General features: G+C 35.8%; 1 protein-coding gene across 1 annotated transcript in view; it reads right to left on the bottom strand.

Annotated features, from left to right (window-relative positions):
• Positions 1-15597, bottom strand: part of Hsc70-5 (Heat shock protein 70 cognate 5) — a 41236-nt gene extending 25639 nt beyond the window's left edge. The window contains exons 1-6 of the mRNA XM_083135657.1: positions 15388-15597; positions 10350-10405; positions 9321-9466; positions 7326-7449; positions 5119-5320; positions 1535-1641 (exon numbers count right to left, since the gene is read on the bottom strand). Coding sequence (XP_082991783.1) covers positions 1535-1641; positions 5119-5320; positions 7326-7449; positions 9321-9466; positions 10350-10405; positions 15388-15486 — 734 coding nt within the window. The 5' untranslated portion in view covers positions 15487-15597. The remainder of the gene's footprint in view (positions 1-1534; positions 1642-5118; positions 5321-7325; positions 7450-9320; positions 9467-10349; positions 10406-15387) is intronic.
• Between the last annotated feature and the right edge of the window lie 5032 nt (positions 15598-20629).

The raw sequence follows: 20629 nt of genomic DNA, 5'->3' as shown, positions 1-20629 counted from the left end.
TATTAAAAAAATATCTTTTGTGATACATTTTTATTTAAATTGACTATTTTATTTTTTAAAAAGATGAAAATTGCTTGTATGTTTTTGGCACCGTAGATATACATCCTTTTTTGCAGAAAGACTTTTCCTGATAACGACTGTGTAAAACATTTGAACAGTTTGATTAAATCTGGATGTACTATTTCAGTGTAACTTAAAATAGTTTTTATAGTCTTTGGCAATTTTTTTAACAATAGTTTGGAAAATATCAGCTGCCATGTTTATTTACAGCTTAATGATAATGGCCCTATTTACGGTTTAATAAGATTAAGTATTTTGTATATTACTCTACACCATATTTATTGCTATTTTTATTTATAAAAATTATTGCATTTTAAATCAAGAGAAATTTAAGTATGTTTTGCATGAGCTTTATCCCATCAGTACATGTATTGTGTTTGCTTTATTTTCCTTTCTTAAGAGCCTAATAAAGTTCAAATTTGCATAATATCAAAGTTACACTGAAAATGTCATGCAGGATTTCTTGCAGCCTCATGAAAGACAAAAAGAAAACATACAGGCATAGGTTTCGGCTCAGCCTAATGTTAAGTTACACCAATCCGGCAAAGAGGCTGGCAATATTGTTCTCATGATGCTGGGTCAACACAGAGATTTTGGGGTTTCTGCCAGGAATCAAAGACAGGACCATTCCCCCATAGACATACATAAGAACTGTTACCCTGGAGATGGGCTGATCGAGATATCCAATACTAACGTGGGACTGGATAAAAAAAAGACAATTTGAAATTTGGATATCAGATGCAAGATTTTTTAATTGAATCTAGATCTGCTCATTGTGACAGAGAAACAGCTCCCTTGTTTTAAACTCACCTGATTTATACCCTAATTTTCCCAAGCATCTGAGAAAACAACGCGCTGTGGTGCAAGCATGAGGAAAGTAAAGGCAGGTGCCAAAGGGTAGCATTACTTGTTCGAAAACAAGTTTGTGTCTGGTGCAACTTATGCTTTATTGATGCTATGAACAGCCTTAATATTTTATTCATGGTGGTTGCGGTAAACGCGGTTTAAAATTACTTACGTGAAATTTAGAAGATTTCGTACTTCCGCGTTGCACAAATTAATAGGATTGAACCGTTAATTTGTGCAACGCGGAAGTACGAAATCTTCTAAATTTCACGTAAGTAACTTAATATTTTAGTTTTAATAAATAAAGAGGACTTAATAGTGCCTCCCATTCTAATTCTTGCACTTAAGACTGTCAAAGCAGGTGAGGATACTCCAGTCCCAACTTAACCGTATTTGTTATTTTTCATTACGTTTGTAATGTTTCTGCCACTTTTGGCTAATTGCAGTGATGACGATGGTTAGATTAAATTTATGAAGGTATACTCACAGATGATTGGTAGCAAGATCAAGTCAACTCAAATGTGCTTGGCCACCAAGTAACAGATTAACCTTAATTCATATTGATAACATTTGATCAATGTCAACCAAATAAATCACAGTATTTAATATTTTAAGTGTCATTCCTTACACTCTGTCTTCAGACTTGTCCATTCCATACGCCAATGCAGCTGCTGTTGGTTCATTAATCACTCTAAGCACATTCAACCCTGCAATTTGACCAGCATCTTTTGTTGCCTGAAAGTAAATAATATTCAATTACTAAAGTGACTAGCTATTAATGTACTATAGAGCGACCACAAAAGAACCTTTGGCGAAAAGTCTCCATGCACCACTCCCTTCTCCAGTTCAAGCATGCTCCACTCTGCCCTTTCCCTCCATGCAGGAGTAGTGCACAGGAGCCGCGAGTCTGCACTGGCCTTTTTGATTGTGGTTCCACTATACATAAATATAAGGTGACTTCTGTGGTGGAGTGGTTAGCACAGCATGCTACAACACCATGGTTCAAATCAGACCTTGTTCTTTCCGAGTGTCTCTTCATCAATTTCATCTATCATCACTCATCCTCATTGGTGTGATTAACCTTTAGCAGACAAGACTCGCGTGAGGGTGTAAGAGATTGTACCTGTTGTACTAAGATTTTATACTTTCAGTATGTGAAGTACATATTTTTTATTAGATTATTCATGTATGCTTCATGGTTTTCTGGAGCAACAGTCAGTCTTTGGAAAGGTTCACTGTAAAGTTTTCAAAATTTAGGGACAGCTCATGCACAATTTCATTAAGTCTCTCTAGATGGGACCTTTTCAAGCACGTGTTTTTCAAACTTGAAGCAAAGTGCAAAAAATTTTTTTTTAAACAAATCATAGCTCCTGAACTAATTGTCACAGAGATATGAAATTGGCATTGTTTTTCTTTGGAAAAACAGGGCTATTAGCGAAGCTGAAATGTATATGTTGTACCCCCTAATAATTAGTATTAAAGAAAGAACAAAATTGAAACTTCTCAAAAAAATTTTGGCCACCACAAGGTACCAAAGTGAATACTGCAGCAATGGTACATTCCTACAACCATGGTAGGTTTCATTGATCAAAACAGACATATTTCTCGGTGTAAAAAGTAATAGTGTATAACATATTGTGATGTGCGTATTACTCACAGCTAAATAATGAAGAACTTTAAAAAGATCTAAGATCAATTACTTACATGTGAGAGTAATAGTGTATAACATATTGTGATGTGCGTATTACTCACAGCTAAATAATGAAGAACTCTAAAAAGATCTAAGATCAATTACTTACGTGTGAGAGTAACGCTGATCAAAACAACGTTTCAGAGGTCAAGACTGCCTCCTTCTTCAGGTTAATGCGTATTCTTAGGCACCAAACATGGTCTCACGTTAAGAAAGTGTTAGTTGAGGATACAGGTTAAAGGTTATGGTAAAAAACACTTATTGAAGAACCCGTATTGTAGCTATAAAAGCAGTCATTCTGTCCACACACAAATCTAAAACCGTGCAAAATCTAAAACCTCACAAAAGAAATATCCGAAGCGGCTGTTAGAAGCCACCCGGCCAGTTCTTGGGAGAAGCTTGCTCACGTAACTAATGGATCTTAGATCTTTTTGAAGTTCTTCAATAGTGTATAATAGCAATATTGTCACCTTACAGAAACAATTTTCAGGATTTCACTTCTAGCTTCCGCCCTATAGATGTTGAATGGATGCACGACAAAGACCACTCTTTGGGGATATGTAATGCCTGTACCTCAATTTTGAAAAAAAATATTGAAATTACAGTATTCCGAAATGTTGCGTAATTTCTGAAAATTTTGAAATTTGGGCCTTTGCCCCCCGGTCTCCATTGGACTGGCATACAATATTAAAATGTTCCTTTGTTCTCACCATTACATATGGAAAAAAAAGTAGTGGTTGAGGAGTTACAGCCCTTTTCTAAAAATCTATCCCATAATATCAAGAGGGACACTAAAAACTTTCTCAAACACAGTTTGTTAATAATAGTAACAATGAATACATTGTTTTGTAATTTGAATATGTCATACCTTCATATGTATACTAATGAACAAAATAGACAGAGCTATAATATAATGTGTAGTTTTCAAGGAATAACAAGCTCATTGCTGGCACGTAGAGCCGGGATATACGAGGGCTGCTGGAAAAGTTTCTGCAAACTACCACAAACAGTGGCGGCTAGTGTTCCACTATTATAAAAATCGGAAGAATAGACCAATTTTTGTGTTTAAATTATTTTTCATTATTTGCTTAACCCTATTCGTTTATTTTTCACAGCAGTTTGAAGTAGGTGTCGTGTGAGAAATGGAAATTTCTAGTGAATATTTTGGGAAATGTTTTTTTTATGATTTCAAATGTAGTTTAACACCGAAACAATGCATCGAGTGACTTCATTTGGCTTTTGGGGATGAAGCACCATCCAATAGGACTGTGTACAGTCACGGACACTGTCAGCTTGTAACAATTCCATTGAAAGTCAATGTATTCATTACAAGCCAGCAGTGTCAGTGACTATACAATTGGTTTTCCAAATTCCAGCGTACTCGCACATTTCTCAGTGATGAATTTCGTGAAGGTCGTCCATCCACGTTTGTTGTTGCCAGTAATGATGATGCTGTGCGCGAAATAATTGAGAGAGATCGGCATGTGACATACCGTGAGATTCAGGCATCCTTGCACATATACATGAAAGCAATACATACGATTTTGCATGGTCGTCTGAACGTACGGAAACTTTCAAGCCATTGGATCCCGCAAAACTTGACCAAAGCTCAAAAACAAGCTCATGTAAATTGGTGTAAAGAAATGCTCAAAAAATTCAACCGAGGCAAGTCAAATTTGGTGTTCTACATCGTTACAGGGGATGAAACTTGGATCTATTCCTACGAACCTCAAACTAAACAGCAATTCACTGTTTGGGTGTTTCAAAGTGAGCCGAAACCAACAAACGGTGTTTGTTCGAGCAGTGCTGTCAAGCAATTCTTTGGTTATACCGCACATGTGGCAAGAATAGCTTCAGAAGATCGAAGGACTGTAAATGCTGAGTGGTATACAACAATTTGTTTGCCAGAAGTCATCAATGAATTGCGTAAAACAAACCCAAATCGTCACATTATTCTTCACAATGACAATGCCAGTTCCCACTCAGCACACCAAACTGTTGATTTTTTTGTCCAGTAAAAATGTCAAATTAATGACTCATTGTCCGTAATTACCTGATTTATCACCTAATGACTTCTTTTTGTTCCCACACATGGAAAATAAGATGCATGGTGAGCGATTTGGGTCGCCTGAAGCAGCTGTTGAAGCATTCCGAACAGTGCTTTCTGAGGTATCAGCTTCAGAGTGCATATGCAAAAGTGTATCCATATTAAGGGTGAATACTTTGCAAAACAATAAAGCCATTCCCAGAATTTCACATGCCTTTTTCATATTGATTGCAGAAACTTTTCCAGCAGCCCTCGTATATATATCACCTACGTCCGCTAAAGGTTACTAGTTTTGTTGCACCATTTCTAACAACCATTTACTGTTGTTACAAGCAAGTAAACACCTTCTTTGATATGTAACACTGATGAAATTACAAATAAATGTCTGATGAATAGAGCAAGCAGAAATATTGCAAATAGGAATACATAAATTTTTCTTTCAGCATTTCTGCCCTGAAACAACAAATCAACATACCTGTCTTTGAGAATCATTAAAATAGGCAGGGACTGTTATTACAGCATTTTTAACAGACGTCCCTAGGTAGCTCTCCGCAGTCTCCTTCATCTTCATGAGGACAAATGCTCCAATTTGACTTGGTGAGTACATTTTGCCATCGCTGCCCTGAACCCAGGCATCTCCATTTGATGCTCGAACTATTTTGTAAGAAACTGTTTTCCTAGAAAAATAATCAGGTATGAATTTGAAATCGTGTACTTACACCAACTAGTATCAGACACAGTGGAACTTCCATTTTAATTTGTCAGGGACCATAACAAACTTTAAATGCAGGAAAATGTAAAATCTGGAAAATATTTATACGTGATATATTGGAACCATGATGTTTGAATGTAGTAAAATCAAGGAACACAAAATCAGGGTTCCACTCTGGTTTTTATCTTGTAATATCAACTTGTGAAATAATATAGGTACTACTGTTCAGAATGATAAAAGTTCTGTTTTAAACAAAGGTTCAAGTCAAAATAAGATATAAACATGAAACTAATTATTTGCATATTATCTGTGTATACATCCACTAATAAGACAGCTAATAATACATACAGAATTTCTTCAAATCTAAGGTGTGCCTTTTTTTCTGGTGTTACTGTGTTGAAAATTTAGCTGTGCCTTGGATTCGATGGCATCCTGAATTTGAGTATGTGTATAAATACACCACGACATTTTAGTGTAATATAAAATGGAGTATTTGCAATTTCAATAATCAAGTTTTTTATATTATTTAATAAATAGGTTCTACTTATTAATCATAAAAATAAAAGTCCTATAAATAATATTATTAGCCCACTATTATAATTTATTTATAAATAAGATGTCTGAAAAAGGAAGTGAATTGAATTGTTGCTTTGAGCCCACTTTATGCACAGATAGGCTCATCAGGACTACGCCTACAGTTTAAAGTGGGATCCAAACCACTATGTGCCTCCACTGGATATCGAACCTTGAATACAAGGTGACGATGTTTCCACTATGCCATTGGGGAAGATAAATCAAGTTATTTCCTTGAGGTTTTACCGATATACTGGGATTGATAAAATCATCCTTGGAGAAATGTTCTTGTGATAGTATTGTTGATGGTAAATATAACAATAATGTAACAACAATGTAATTGTAATATACTATGTATATGGTATTACCGGTATATGTACATCTGTGCGTGCTTTCAATTCGAAGTGATTTTTTTTTTGTTCAAAAGGTGGAGCAATAATAAGGTGCATCTGAAGTTTGATGGGAACTTGGATTTGAAGAAATACGGTATTAATGAAAAACTACAGCAAACCATGGTGGCTACTCCCAACACCAAGCTCAAATTTGAAGTATAATTCCATGTTTTCCAGGACTACAAATAACTGCCGTAACAAAAATGATTTTGTATTCACATTTTACACCAAGATTTACTTCAAGTTCTTACTTATATGCATTTGAACATTTGTGCACCGGGACTTGAATAAGAAAATAAAAAAAATTGAAAATAAATTCAAGGTTCTATTTTATTTCCTCAATGTATCAACACAACCCACTTCGTGAGCAATGGATTAAGTTTACTGTAATGCCAATTAGGAACGATAATAATGATTGGCATTACACTTCATTTTATTCATTATTATTGAGAAAGAGAAATGAGAAATATGTTGAAATGTTGAGCAAAGAAAGGTATTGAAAAGTTGCTAAAAATTTTTAGTCAGGACATCATATCTTTGTCAGAGGGGTAACTTATATAGATTTGATAATACCAGTTGGGAAGAAACAACACATTTATAAATAATATATGTCACATTAATTTTACTGTTGTACCTGTGTATGTACCAATTGAAAGATTGTGACTATTAACAGAACAAAATGTTATGCTCAAAATGGAAAGTTTCACATCAGCATTCCAACCAGAATATGTTGGAAGTTAATAAATGTAAATATCTGTGCAAACATCGTGACAATAAAACTGCATTCAATTTTAATTATTATTAATTAAACCTGCTGTTTCTATTCATTTGTTCCATGTATACTGTGAAGTGAAATCTAATTTATTCCTTAGTCAGATAAAAATAAATATTAGCTAAAAGAATCTAACTAAATAGTAGTGAAGAAACTGTATGAGTTAAAAAAAAACACATTAATGAATGCTACATTGTAGCACACTCAAAATAGTCGTAAGAAATCATACTTACATATCTTTTTTGACTTCGGCATCCTCAAATCTTCTGCCAATGAGACGTTTTGTTGCATAGAACGTGTTGGCTGAATTCGTAACCGCTTGACGCTTTGCAGGCATGCCAACTAGTCTCTCTCCATCTACAAATAACAACAAATGGCTCGACATCATCTTTAAGTATACACACATGTAAACTAAACTAACTAACTCTCTAGCCTTCTTAAACCCGAAGGTTCATGGCTGCAGCAACACAGGCCTTCCATCTTTCCCTATCTTGAGCAAGATGTACATCTAGAAATTACATCACAATAAAATATGATGACTAGTAAGATAATTACCAGTGATGTAATATGGATTCCACTTTACAATGTAACTTCCTGCACAAAAAAATTACAACTTTAATGGACAAAGAGTAAGTCAACAGTACTTCCAAGATTCACACTGATTTGTGATCACTATCTAAATGCAAGTATCGTAGAAGTAAACTATACTTTACACAAACATTCTAAGATACACACTATGAAGGTTCCTTATAAGAAACTAACACATACAGCGAGAGGAATGTTGCCATATAACACCGACAAACATTTGCAGCATACTGTGTTCAATCGAACAGATTCATACTTGGCATTCATATTGTTTTTTGTCAGTCAATTACAATATTTTTGTTACACTACAGAATATAACCAAAGCAAGGGCCACTCTACCATGTATTGCTACAATGGAACCACAGGCACAAGAGCCTGCGCAGAACCGAGTCTCCTGTGCATCGAACTCCTATGTGGAGGAGAGGAGTAAATTGGAGCAAGCTTCCTTATGGACCGAGTTCAGGGTTGTGTAATTACACGTCAAAAAAGCTTTTGTACATGACACATAAATTACACATAAAAAACTAGAATTTATTGGTTATTGTTACATATGGCAGTTAGCAGCAGTAGGAAAAAAAAGGCTCTACAAACTTTCCTCCCGAATTTGTATCTGCTCTTATACTGTAATTTTACAAGCAGCCATATTCATATCATAATTAGCCTATGCAAGTGTATAATACATATGAAAAAAAAAATTGAAGCTGTTACTAAAACTTTGGAACCAACCCACATAAATTTTTCTTAATCGTTATGTTCCATTATAAATACAAGTATGTGCTAGTGCAAGATGCACAGTCACGGACACTTCTGGGTTGCAACAATCTCATTGACTCTCCATGAATCATTACAACCCAGAAGTGTCTGTGACTGCACAATATCAACAGGTTTCTCAACTTTTTAAAATGTGTGAAAGAATAGTTCTATTTTAATATCAGTTAGGGTGAGGGTGTGAGGTAGCTGCATAAACAATCTTCAGAAAAATAATGATTTTGTGCTGAAATATGTAAGAAAATTAATGTTTAAAATGTAATGTAATTAAAGTAGTTTTTATATTACTAATTTACATGTCCGTAAAAAACTCTTTTTCTACATGACTTAAATTACATGTAAAATATGTAACTAGTAAATTACCTTGCGAACCCTGACCAAGTTGAACTGATGGAGGGAAAGGTACGTGGAAACTTTCAGACAAAAGTTCTTTTGTTTGTGGTCACTCTATAGCTATGGACAAGATTAACGATCACTTTCAACATATAATCTGATACAAAACATAAATCTGTGCAATATGGCTGCATATATGTATATCAGATAAAAGAGATGTTTTTTCAAAGGCTCCTAGTGTAAAAACAGAGACTCAATGAGCAAAAGTTTACCAAAAAACTTGCTGCCCTCTTCACGCTAACAAAATTTGTCACTGCTGGGTGGTGACACCCTGTGTGTGTTATTCTGAGAGACTTAAAATGGACATATGGCATAATGTGTATTCTGATTCAGTCATAGAAATAATAGAAATTGTCCATGTCAAAAGGGATCACACCACCTTGAATCAATATTCATGTGCATTCTGTTATGGTGTGAGAATATGTCTTGGTGCTAGCATGTTACACCCACAACTGTATCATATATTGTGTGTATTCACTTACCTTTTGAAAATGCCACCACTGAGGGAGTAGTCCTGGAACCTTCTGCATTCTCTATTACTTTAGCTTGTTTACCTTCCATAACAGCAACACATGAATTTGTTGTTCCCAAGTCAATGCCAATAACTGATCCCTTAACACCTTCAGATCTATAGCAAGAGACAATATAACATTTCAATGGACTGTTATATAAAAAAACCTACTCAATATTTATTACATTATAAACTTTTAAATGTTCTGACAAGACATTGTTTGTCAATGAAAAGGTTTTCACTAAAAGCCAGAAAATCTCGAACAGCTAATCAAGCATAACAATATGTTGAATATTTTTCTAATCGACAGATTTCAATGTTTTAAGTAATAGAAAATTGGTTCCAGCATGCAGAAATGCAAATAACAGATATATTTGATAAAGTATGGCTCGCCATTAAAGTAAAAACCTGCCACCTTGGAGTACTTTCGCAACTTTTTATTAGTTATGCACACTAAAATAGCAAAAGAACATGTTGAAAATTGCTATCAGCTCCAAATCTAACGGCATAAAATTATAGCTGCTGTTGTGAAATGTTGTGTTGGGTGCTACCTAGGTATATTCATTTACGCGAAACCTTTGGGCTGTTCTACTTCATGGTAAGATAACACACTAAGGTAACAGACATACTTTACTTCACAATAACACATTTCCACACGCTACAAACAACTGAAAATGTTCATAATGTAATCTCCATTAAACATTGAATTAATTTCAATTTCTCGAGGGGGTCAAGGGCACCATATGCTGTGCAGAAATGCATTAATCAAAAGGGTAATTGGTTGGAGTATGGTGCTAATCACACTGCCTTCACTATATCCAACAGAGATTATGTGACTTAATAAAACTTCTAATCAGCATAACTCACTGAGGTACATACGACTTTTGCACATTCATATTACATCACAAAAGATGCAAAAAATATATTGGGAAGTGTTACGTCAAGCTCAAAAATTGTCTACAATTACTACATTCAGAAATTAGCAACAAACCATACTTACTTATTCCTAACATAGATATCATACTGCTGAGGCTGAATGAACACTGATGGTGATGTCTGAAACAAGAAAAAAAAATGGTTGCCATTCAGATATTCACTAGTTAATAGTGTGACAATAATTTCCGAAATTCTACAATAATTAGTCTTTCTGCTAGGATAATTTGTAAAAAATCAAAACAATCGGACCTGTTACCATTTACATGAATTTATTGCCAATTATTCATCCCACAAAAAAAAATGGCCTTTTAAGATTCCTAAATTATGCAAGTTATTGTATAAATCACATGAAGATAACTCAGTACTTGGGTACAAAACAATGCAAGAATTATCTCCAATCAGCCGAGTGGGATGCGGAAACGGGGAACAAGCTTCACTCTATTAAGCCCTCCACAGGTGCATGGCGTTGTGCCTCATCCCGTCGAGAAGTTCTTCTAACACGGATGCATATTGCTGTCTAATGCATGGTCACTTGCTGCAAGGGCTGGACCCACCGAAGTGTAACGTTGTTTTAAGTGTTCGGCATATTCTTATTGAATGTGGCGACTTTGCTATCATCAGACAGACTTTTAATCTTCCCAGCTGTTTGTCATCCCTGCTAGATGATGACACCAGTGTTTTATGAAACATTTTTAGATTTTTGGGAAGAGCTGGTCTCTTCCACCATCTGTGAGGAAGCTTTTAATATAGCCTACTCTAACTTTTTAATGTGTTGTGCTCGTTTTGTTCTGGTCCTTTTACAACCTTGCACTTTTAGTTTTTCCCAAGGGGCTTTTTACACCCCTTTTAAATTTATCGGTCAGAATTTGAGATAAAGGGATACTTTCCCCATATACACAGAAGGGTGCAAAATGGCCTTGACTGCACACACACCCAAAACTTTTAATTCAATCAAACCATTACAGAAAATATAATACCCTTCTACACAAACATTGTAAAACTAGTGCAATGGGAAGGCACTTAGAATACTGAAAATGAGTGTGGAAGTAGGTATTTTTGCAGATGTGTCTAAGTACTGACCACGCAGCTAAATGAAAAGTCAGATCAAAATTCTGCCACAGAGCTAGGCATGTTACACAATACCAGCTGGAAGGGGGTATGAGAAAGTTAAACCATGGTAGTCAGGTGCAACCCAGAATCCTTTCAGAAGAGCCATTTTCAGGGCAACATAGAACTTAGTTCATTCTCGTAGCCATGGCTGACTACAGTGATCCTTTAAAAAACAAATGCATGAAGTCAGTGAGGTAAAACATGAAACAATTTCCACAGCTAAAAGCAACACTAGGTTTTAGTTACCGGGTAAATTATTAGCTTGCGCGAGAAGGGCTTCTTGGCTTCTGGTCGACTCGGACGTGGTTTTTTGCAGATTTTCATGCGAGGGTTTTATGCTCAAGATCAAATATCACATGATCAGATGTTTAAAGCATTTAGGAATGTTATTCTAATGCTAAGAGCCGTGAATCTGACACACCTAACAACAAAAGAATTCATGGATATTCTAACCTAACACAAAGCATTTAGGGACAAAATACCCATTCACACCCAACGCATGTGAATAAGATGGTAACAGCAGTCTGTATCCAAGACAATAGGAAACAAATGGTTGCTCACAAACAAGATTCATATAGGGGTGTATGGAAGGGGAAAATAGTTTCCACACGCGGCGCAGTATAACTCTGAAGTATGTTTTAACATGAACAAATAAAAATCAAATTATGTAAAAAATGGTGGTGCACCATAATAAATTCGGAATTAAACAATCGGAACTTGGGCCGTTATGCCATTAAGGTATGCATCAATACTAATTATTTCATAAACTTACGAGCAAATCTTTCACGTCACCTGAAAAGACTTGCAAGTTAATATTTTATTAAGACACCACATCGCAATTAATTTCAAAGTTGCAGTGACAGCATTTGAGGGGAAATTGAATGTAAAACATTTTTATGTTTCGTGAGGTGCTCTGGATAACATGAAATAATTCACTAACTATAAAGCTCATGCATCATTGATATGTTGGTGAATGTTCGGTATATTGGAGAGACATTAAAATCGGATATTTTGTGTTTTGCATGTTCCGTACTTACCAATTGTGGGAGCGATTTTACAATACCGGACCCTTCTCCAATTTCGTTTATATTCGCATACTCACTAAATTAGGGCTCCTAATCACGAATCTGAAGTTAAAATTTGGCGCTCACGTGTCAAACTTGCAAAATAAGAGGGTCACTCATAGCAACCGACAATGCACAATTGTTCATTATTTATCGCAAGATTTTACGTTTCGAATACTTAAAAAACGAAATATATATATTCCTGATATTACTACGACTCTAAAATTTAACTATGTTTCCTAACCTAACCACACGCCAATGGTTCGTGGGGCTAGCGTCAATGGTTTGCAATTATTTTGCACTTTCTAAATCCTGATAGTACCATGACACGAAATTTTAACTATGTTTGCCTAACCTAACTGAAACTAACCTAACCACGCGTCAATGGTTCGTGGGGCTAGCGTCAATGGTTCGCAATTATTTTGCAATTTCTAGACGTTTCCGCCAAATTTTAACTTCAGATTCGTTATTAGCAGGCCTCAATTAGCATGTATGACAAATATGAAGAAAATCAGAGGAAATTGCTTTTTCCAAAGCAAAACTTACGGAAAAATGTACATTATTTCCTTCCTTCAAAAGACACCATCTTCCTCACCTGAACAACTGACGAACTGAAGGTCTCACTTATCGCACAACACTTTATCAACCTTCTTGCGTACTGAACGCAACGTAACAAATAACGGTTCACACTTATCGCACAACATTTTAGCAACCTTCTGAATGCAACGTAACAAGTTGTGAACGTCACTTGTTCACATGGGAAAAAATGGCTTCTTCATTGTTTATGTATCTACAATCACCGTGGTAATTTACAAAATTTTATTTTACAACTTCTACACATTAATTTACAATTTCTACACGTGACCACCAAATTTTAACTGCAGATTCGTGATTAGGAGCCCTAACTTAGTCAGTATGCGAAATATGGACAAAATTGGAGAAGGGTCCGGTATTGTAAAATTATACCCCAATTGTGTATTGCGGAACATAGTTCAAGGTGCCATTATGCTTTTTACACAAAAAGAAACACAAATTTTCACATACAGAGTACTTCTTTTGATTCATTTCTTTGCTTTCGTAACAAACAATATGGCGGGCTGAGGTTGACTACCGTAGTCGGTATGCAGTGTTTCCAACCTTCTTCACTGAAAAATACCCACCATTGTGTTCGTCACGTGTGCAAATTGTACATTATGCACAGGTAGCTGACGGATAGCCCCACAAACCATTTCCAATAAGGTTAGGTTAGGATAGGCAAACATAGTTAAAAAAGGGGGTTGGAAACACTTATAGGGGGTTACATCATCACATCACATCACATCTGCTTCACATCGGGAAAGCAAATTAAAGCAATGTCAATTGTGCATCAGTGAGATATTTCTCTTGCAAAATACATGATTTCCCGGTCAAATAGATTCCACAATGAAAGAAAATACCTCGACAAACGTTAGAACCCTTAGAGAAACTCATTTCTGTAAGTAGTTTCTTCTGTAAAATTGAAGAAATGCGTCTCCGATATACCGAACTTTTACCGATATGTTGTCTTGCGTAATACTATACTACCAATGTGTAACTTGGCACCGCTGTAAACTATTTTCCGACTTTTATGCCCAATATGTAATACAAACACCTTGTCCGTATACTGGCAATCTGCTAGTAAACTTAAGCTTAATAAAAATAACTTGGTTCTACGTAATAAAATAGCATAAGAGTAAGTACTACTTGCAACTGCAGAAGTATTGGGGGGAAATGGAAACAATATGTGAAACAATTTCGTTTCGTGAAATGTGGCCAACCGCTAACATGAAATAATTAACTGTTGATATCTCAAGTCTTACGTACCACTATAACACTTTTATAGGGAAAACACATTTCTTTAATTTTACAGGAGAAAGTACTTACAGAACTGAGTTTCTGTTAGACTTTTGAAAGGTCGTGGAAGAGTTTTCTCCCTTTGTTCAATATATTCGGCCGGTAAAACATGTATTTTTCGACATTAATGTCTCTCCGATGCACAAAAGCTCTTGCCTCCATTACCTTCGACTATGTGAACTAAATGTTCCGTGCGTTTGATGACATAAACCCCGGTCAGTGTTTCCAACGACGCCATTGTTTCTCCAGAACATGACAATGTTAACTGTTTGCCTAACCTAACAGAACCTAACCTTGCCATGCATGGTTCGTGGGGCTATCCGTAAATGGTGTGTGGGGCTATGCATGCAGGGTTCGTGGAGCTATGTGTGCATGGTTCGTGGGGTTTTGGAACCCGGAAAAAATACAAAATCCGTAACACGAAAGTAGGATTTTTCCGCTTAAGAAGGTTGGAAATACTGCATACCCACAGTTGATAGACAACGCTAGTCAAGATTTGCCCGCCATATTGCGTGTAACGGAAGCGAAAAAGCAACGAACAATAAATACTCGTAATGTGAAAAATTACAATTATTTCAGTGAAAAAAGCAAAATCCCACCTTCAATAATGTTTCGCAATGCATAATACGTAAGTACGAATGTAAAAAATGACGAAATGGACGAGTGAAAAGTGTTTTCCCTATAACAGACTGGTACTAATTTGGATTAACAGTCAATCTCTTTCCAACTTCCATGCACAATCTCCAATATTCACATGTGTAAACTGGGATTAACAGTCAATCTCTTTCCGACTTCAATGCACAATCTCCAATATTCACACCTTGTCCGTATACTGGGAATCTGATATTTTGCTTAAGTTTAATGAAATAGTAACAACTATTATACGTAATAAAATGGCATGAATAAGACCAAGTACTATTTTCAACTGTAGAATTTTAATAAACACAATTTAATATAACATAATTTACTTGCCGCTATGTACTTTCTTAAATTTATTCATTATCATGCGGCATTGGCAACATGCATTGTGCTTTGATAAAAATATCTAGTACCTACCTTCTTTAATAGTGTGCTGAAATTTCTTCCATTTAGTTCGGACGCTAAACTTGTATAATCACAGGCCTTTCGGCATACAAATCGTGCAGCATTCAACATTTTGTCTCTTTTTAGTTACACAAATACACAAAGTTCTGTAAAATCCTATCCCTCACGTGGTGATGCAATTTCTGCACGACGAAGAACCCCAAGTCCACAACCGCTGCGCACCTGTTTCGCGCAAGGACGAGAAAAGAAGTTTCGAGATGATAATACTAAATTACCTCACATATGAGATAAACGTGTTCAAAAAATAAATTCTACAACATAGTTCAATTTTTAATTCATTAATATTAATTAAAATTGCTGGCAGGAACCAGATTATTTCCTTTTAACATTTCAACGACTAATCTTCCTCTTCCGAATTTTGGTATGAAAATATCAGGGGTCAAAACTAAAAAAAGATCTGGGGGAATCTCTGGCACAAGGCCGCAGCAGCGCGTGTGTACTTGCGCAGAGACTTGTTTTCGTTCGCTCGCTCCAGAGATTCCAGGGACAGAGTATATAGTAGCGCTCGACAAGCTGAAGTGCTTCGGTTTCAATCAGCCCGAAGTTGAAATATGCCTATCGGCAGAGGCGGCTATTTTTGAGTGGCAAGAAGGGTAGTTACTTCTTACCCCCTCACTACTTTTTTAACTTTTTGACCCGCATAATGTTAAACTTCCTTCCAGGGTCATTCCATGTCAAATCATCCAGAATTTTGTGAAAATGTCACCCACCATCCCCGATTTTGATGAAATTCGGTATGCTTATAGAACTTTTGATGCTGATTACAAAAATGACAACTTTTTAAAAATTGGTCAAGGGGTTCAGAAGTTACGAGCTTTTTAAGAACTCCCTGTACGCCACATGCAGCTCCACTTTGAATGACACGCATTAGGTTATAAACGATCGTATCTTCCCTCGGGTTTGCCGTAGAAACTTCAAGTTTGTTTTCTCTTGTTCAGAATATTGTAAGCTTTCATTTAAATAATGTTTCAGATGAATGCATCAATAAACATGTATTTTTATATATATTTTTATGTATTTTTTTAGGAAAATAAATGACTAACTTTAAGAGAGAATTTCATGCAATGCCCCCCCCCCTTCAATTTCCCCCCAATTTTATATGTAGCTAGCTCAGAGTGTGTACTAATGCCTGATAGAAAAATTCGGATGGGCGGTTCAGAGACAGGGTGATAAAAAAATAATTTGCATAAAATGACATTAAAAGTAAATCTTATTAAAAATGCTTATGTATTTAGCACAAAGCCTGAAGTACATTATATTTCAAGCTACAATATTCAAAATTTATGTTCACTATGTGTGAATGTAAGTATAGGCGTAACCTGGTGGGGGCAAAGGGAAGCTCTTGCCCTCTCCCAAATTTATATATTAATTAAAATTTACAAGTTAAATATTTTTTGTGATCCTCCTGGCACTTGAGGAACGAATAAAGAGTAATAATTGTGATTTTTCAAATGTATTTATCAAATAATCCTGGACACTATTTTTATGCGATGGAAAACTTTGTGATTATCCCAACCCGAAGATAGTTTCCAAGTGACACCCATTAAGATAGTAATATTTTTGGTCTGACTGTTAAACAACTAGTGTTTCGAAGTAAATAGTTACAAAGTTACAAGTACAGTTACTTTTTATTTAGATATTCTAACTGTAACTAGCTACTTTTAAAAGTAAGTACCTGTAACGTTAACAATGGCAACAGAGTTACTTTTTGCAGTAGGGAAATAGCTAAATAGACAATTCTGTTCCAGACTATAAAAATAAAATATGTACCTTCTCCGGATGCTACGTGAAAGGATTTTCTTGGAATTGCTGGCAAGGAAGCTATGCTTTGTTGCATGCTAAATTTAGAACATCCACGCTTTACTGTAATTCATTTCTAATTGTATGTGAAAACTCCATTGTTTTTGGTAGACTGCTGTGTCCGTTTGGAATGTTGTTGTCCAGCTAGGAAAAAGTCATTGTCGAGGGAGTGGATCTTTGGATCTTGTTGAACTTGGAACGGAGGAGAAAGAAATAAGTGCAAGTGGAATCAATGACACCATATTCAAAATAACGTGGTCAGCATACAATTTTTTTTTAAAATTATAATCGTTCACGCAAAGCTGACTGTGTTTTCCATCATTTATTATAAGTAATAATGTAAATATATGAATGCATATTATGTACGAGAAACATAAGTAAAACACGGAAGTCTTCATGATCATTGATATTGTGTAACTTTTACACAAATCAATGATCATTAACAGTACGTTACTGTTACAGTAACTGTAAAAGAAACTCAGTTACTTTAAAAGTAAAAGTAACAATAACTGAGTAACTTTTTTAATGATTGACTGTAACTCAGTTACTTGTAAAAAGTAACTTACGGAACCTGCAAATTCAAATTAGTGCATACTTCCTGCTACTGTTGTAGTACTTTGCAATCACTGACACATTGTACTGTTGGTTGTTGTCATTTCACCCTAGATGATTACTAAGAAATTTATGCCTTGAATACTATTTCTACGGAATTGGTACATATTTGCCGTACTTGTTGCTTTATACTATAGAAGTCTATACAAGTATTTTTACTGTTCCAACCATCCCGTCACAAGGATATTTTCTGTGGTATGTGGCGAAAAAACTCCATTTCAAAAAACTTCAATCAGTTCAAATGTGTAGTATTAATTCTTACTTCATATTACGTATCCCCATGAAGAGTAGCCAAAAAAGAACTTCCATATTGAGATAAAATGCACAAAAAGAATGTTCTCGAAGATAAATTTGCTAAACTTGGGAATGTTAAAAATGATGATTGTATTTATAATTATATATATATATATATATATATATATATATATATTTGTCCTCCTCCGTAGTCGAGCGGGTTAAGGCGTTCACTCGTCTTGAGATCGTTGACGGCGTAGGTTCGAATCCGGCTCTGGTCGGAATTTATTCGGCCTACGTATAGGGCCGGTGGCAACCCACCATCGTGAGGAAATTGGGAAGCTCCGAGTGAGTGAGTGAGCGTAATCCGGTCGAGACGACCTACTATAACGGCTGGAGATACGTCGGGCTGACCCCCCGACTATTCCAATACTGGTTAAAGATCTCCACGCTTAGAGGTGACGAGGAAAGTGTGGGAGGGAGACCGGCAGTCGGTAGGTATGCCCAGGCCCTTCATGGGCTGTTGCGCAAAGGATTATTATTATTATTATTATATATATTTTTTAAAAATGAAGACTGTTGAAACTAATTTACAGTGGAACGTCGATTTCAAGTTATCGAGGAGACCAAGCTGAACAAACTTAATACAAGGGAAAATGTAAAATCTTGGAAAATTTCTAAACAATTTGCTATGTTGGGACCACCCCGATTTAATGCAAAATGAAGGAAAATGTAAAATCGATTAACTTAAATCGGGGTTCCACTGTAATTATTACTTGCAAATTTTAAATTAATATATAAATTTGGGAGAGGGCAAGAGCTTCCCTTTGCCCCCACCAGGTTACGTCTATACTTACATTCACACATAGTGAACATAAATTTTGAATATTGTAGCTTGAAATATAATGTACTTCAGGCTTTGTGCTAAATACATAAGCATTTTTAATAAGATTTACTTTTAATGTCATTTTATGCAAATTATTTTTTTATCACCCTGTCTCTGAACCGCCCATCCGAATTTTTCTATCAGGCATTAGTACACACTCTGAGCTAGCTACATATAAAATTGGGGGGAAATTGAAGGGGGGGGGGGCATTGCATGAAATTCTCTCTTAAAGTTAGTCATTTATTTTCCTAAAAAAATACATAAAAATATATATAAAAATACATGTTTATTGATGCATTCATCTGAAACATTATTTAAATGAAAGCTTACAATATTCTGAACAAGAGAAAACAAACTTGAAGTTTCTACGGCAAACCCGAGGGAAGATACGATCGTTTATAACCTAATGCGTGTCATTCAAAGTGGAGCTGCATGTGGCGTACAGGGAGTTCTTAAAAATCTCGTAACTTCTGAACCCCTTGACCAATTTTTAAAAAGTTGTCAGTTTTGTAATCAGCATCAAAAGTTCTATAAGCATACCGAATTTCATCAAAATCGGTGATGGTGGGTGACATGGCCTGGATGAATTGACGTGGAATGACCCTCCAACCAGTTTTGGCACCCAATTGCCGCCGCTGCTATCGGTAATTCATCTCGAGACACCTACAGAGAAGGCGTTCAAGGTAGTGTGAGGGATGGAAATTCGTTTTCAATTATTGTCGTCTTGTGTCTTAAGTCCACTTTATACGCTAATCGGGACAGGGCCTACAGTTTAAGGTGGGATCCGAACCACTGCGCAATTCCACCGGGTATCGAACCCGGGACCCCTTGATTACACCACTCCAGTGGCATATCCTGGATTTTCATAAAGGGCATGCTGTACACATTTTTTTTAAAAACATATATATTATCATGGGCGTATTTAAGAGGGGGTTCAACGGGTCGACCCCCCCCCCCCCAGGTCCAGTAAAATTACCAGATTACATGTTCTATCAACTTGTTCATAAAAAATTTATTCGCAATTATTTTATTCTCCTAAATTAGAGACGTATAGGACGGGATACGGATGTGGAGGAAATTATGTAATTCCACTCGCCAGATGGGACTACAGACCAAATGTCTGCAATTTCCTGATAATTTCGGAATTTCTGTGACAAGAAACTGCATTGGGACTGTCAAATCAGTTATATATTTTTCCCCTCGAGTCTTCTTAAAGGAATTTGGTTTTTAAATAGGCAGTGCAAGAAAATCAGGGAAACACCGTAACATTCTCAAGTTATTTGACACAAGATGGACAGAAAAGTATCAACACTAAGTAGCGTGACTTGTGGAATTGTATTTACTAATTGTAGTACGTTTACAGACTTTACAATTTACTAGCAGAAGAGAACTATTTCAGCAAGCTCTTCAGTTTCTACACTGCGTAACCTGTGTGAACTGACAGCGGCGTATACTCTGGGTCATCTAGGTAATCGCAGATGACCCGGCTGTATTTCTTTTTTAAAAATATATATATATATATATATATATATATATATATATATATATATATATATATACACATTTCTTCGCAATATTCTTCCAAACCAATTTCGATGCATACATTTCTTTGCTTCCAGCAAGAGAATGCTTCCAACCGTTTGCCGCTGAATGTCCGGGAAC

Source organism: Lepisma saccharinum, chromosome 1 (assembly GCF_977018435.1).
Source record: "Lepisma saccharinum chromosome 1, izLepSacc3.1, whole genome shotgun sequence".
Taxonomy (NCBI): domain Eukaryota; kingdom Metazoa; phylum Arthropoda; class Insecta; order Zygentoma; family Lepismatidae; genus Lepisma; species Lepisma saccharinum.
The sequence above is the reverse complement of the archived record's forward strand: the minus strand, read 5'-3'. Positions and strand labels throughout refer to the sequence as shown.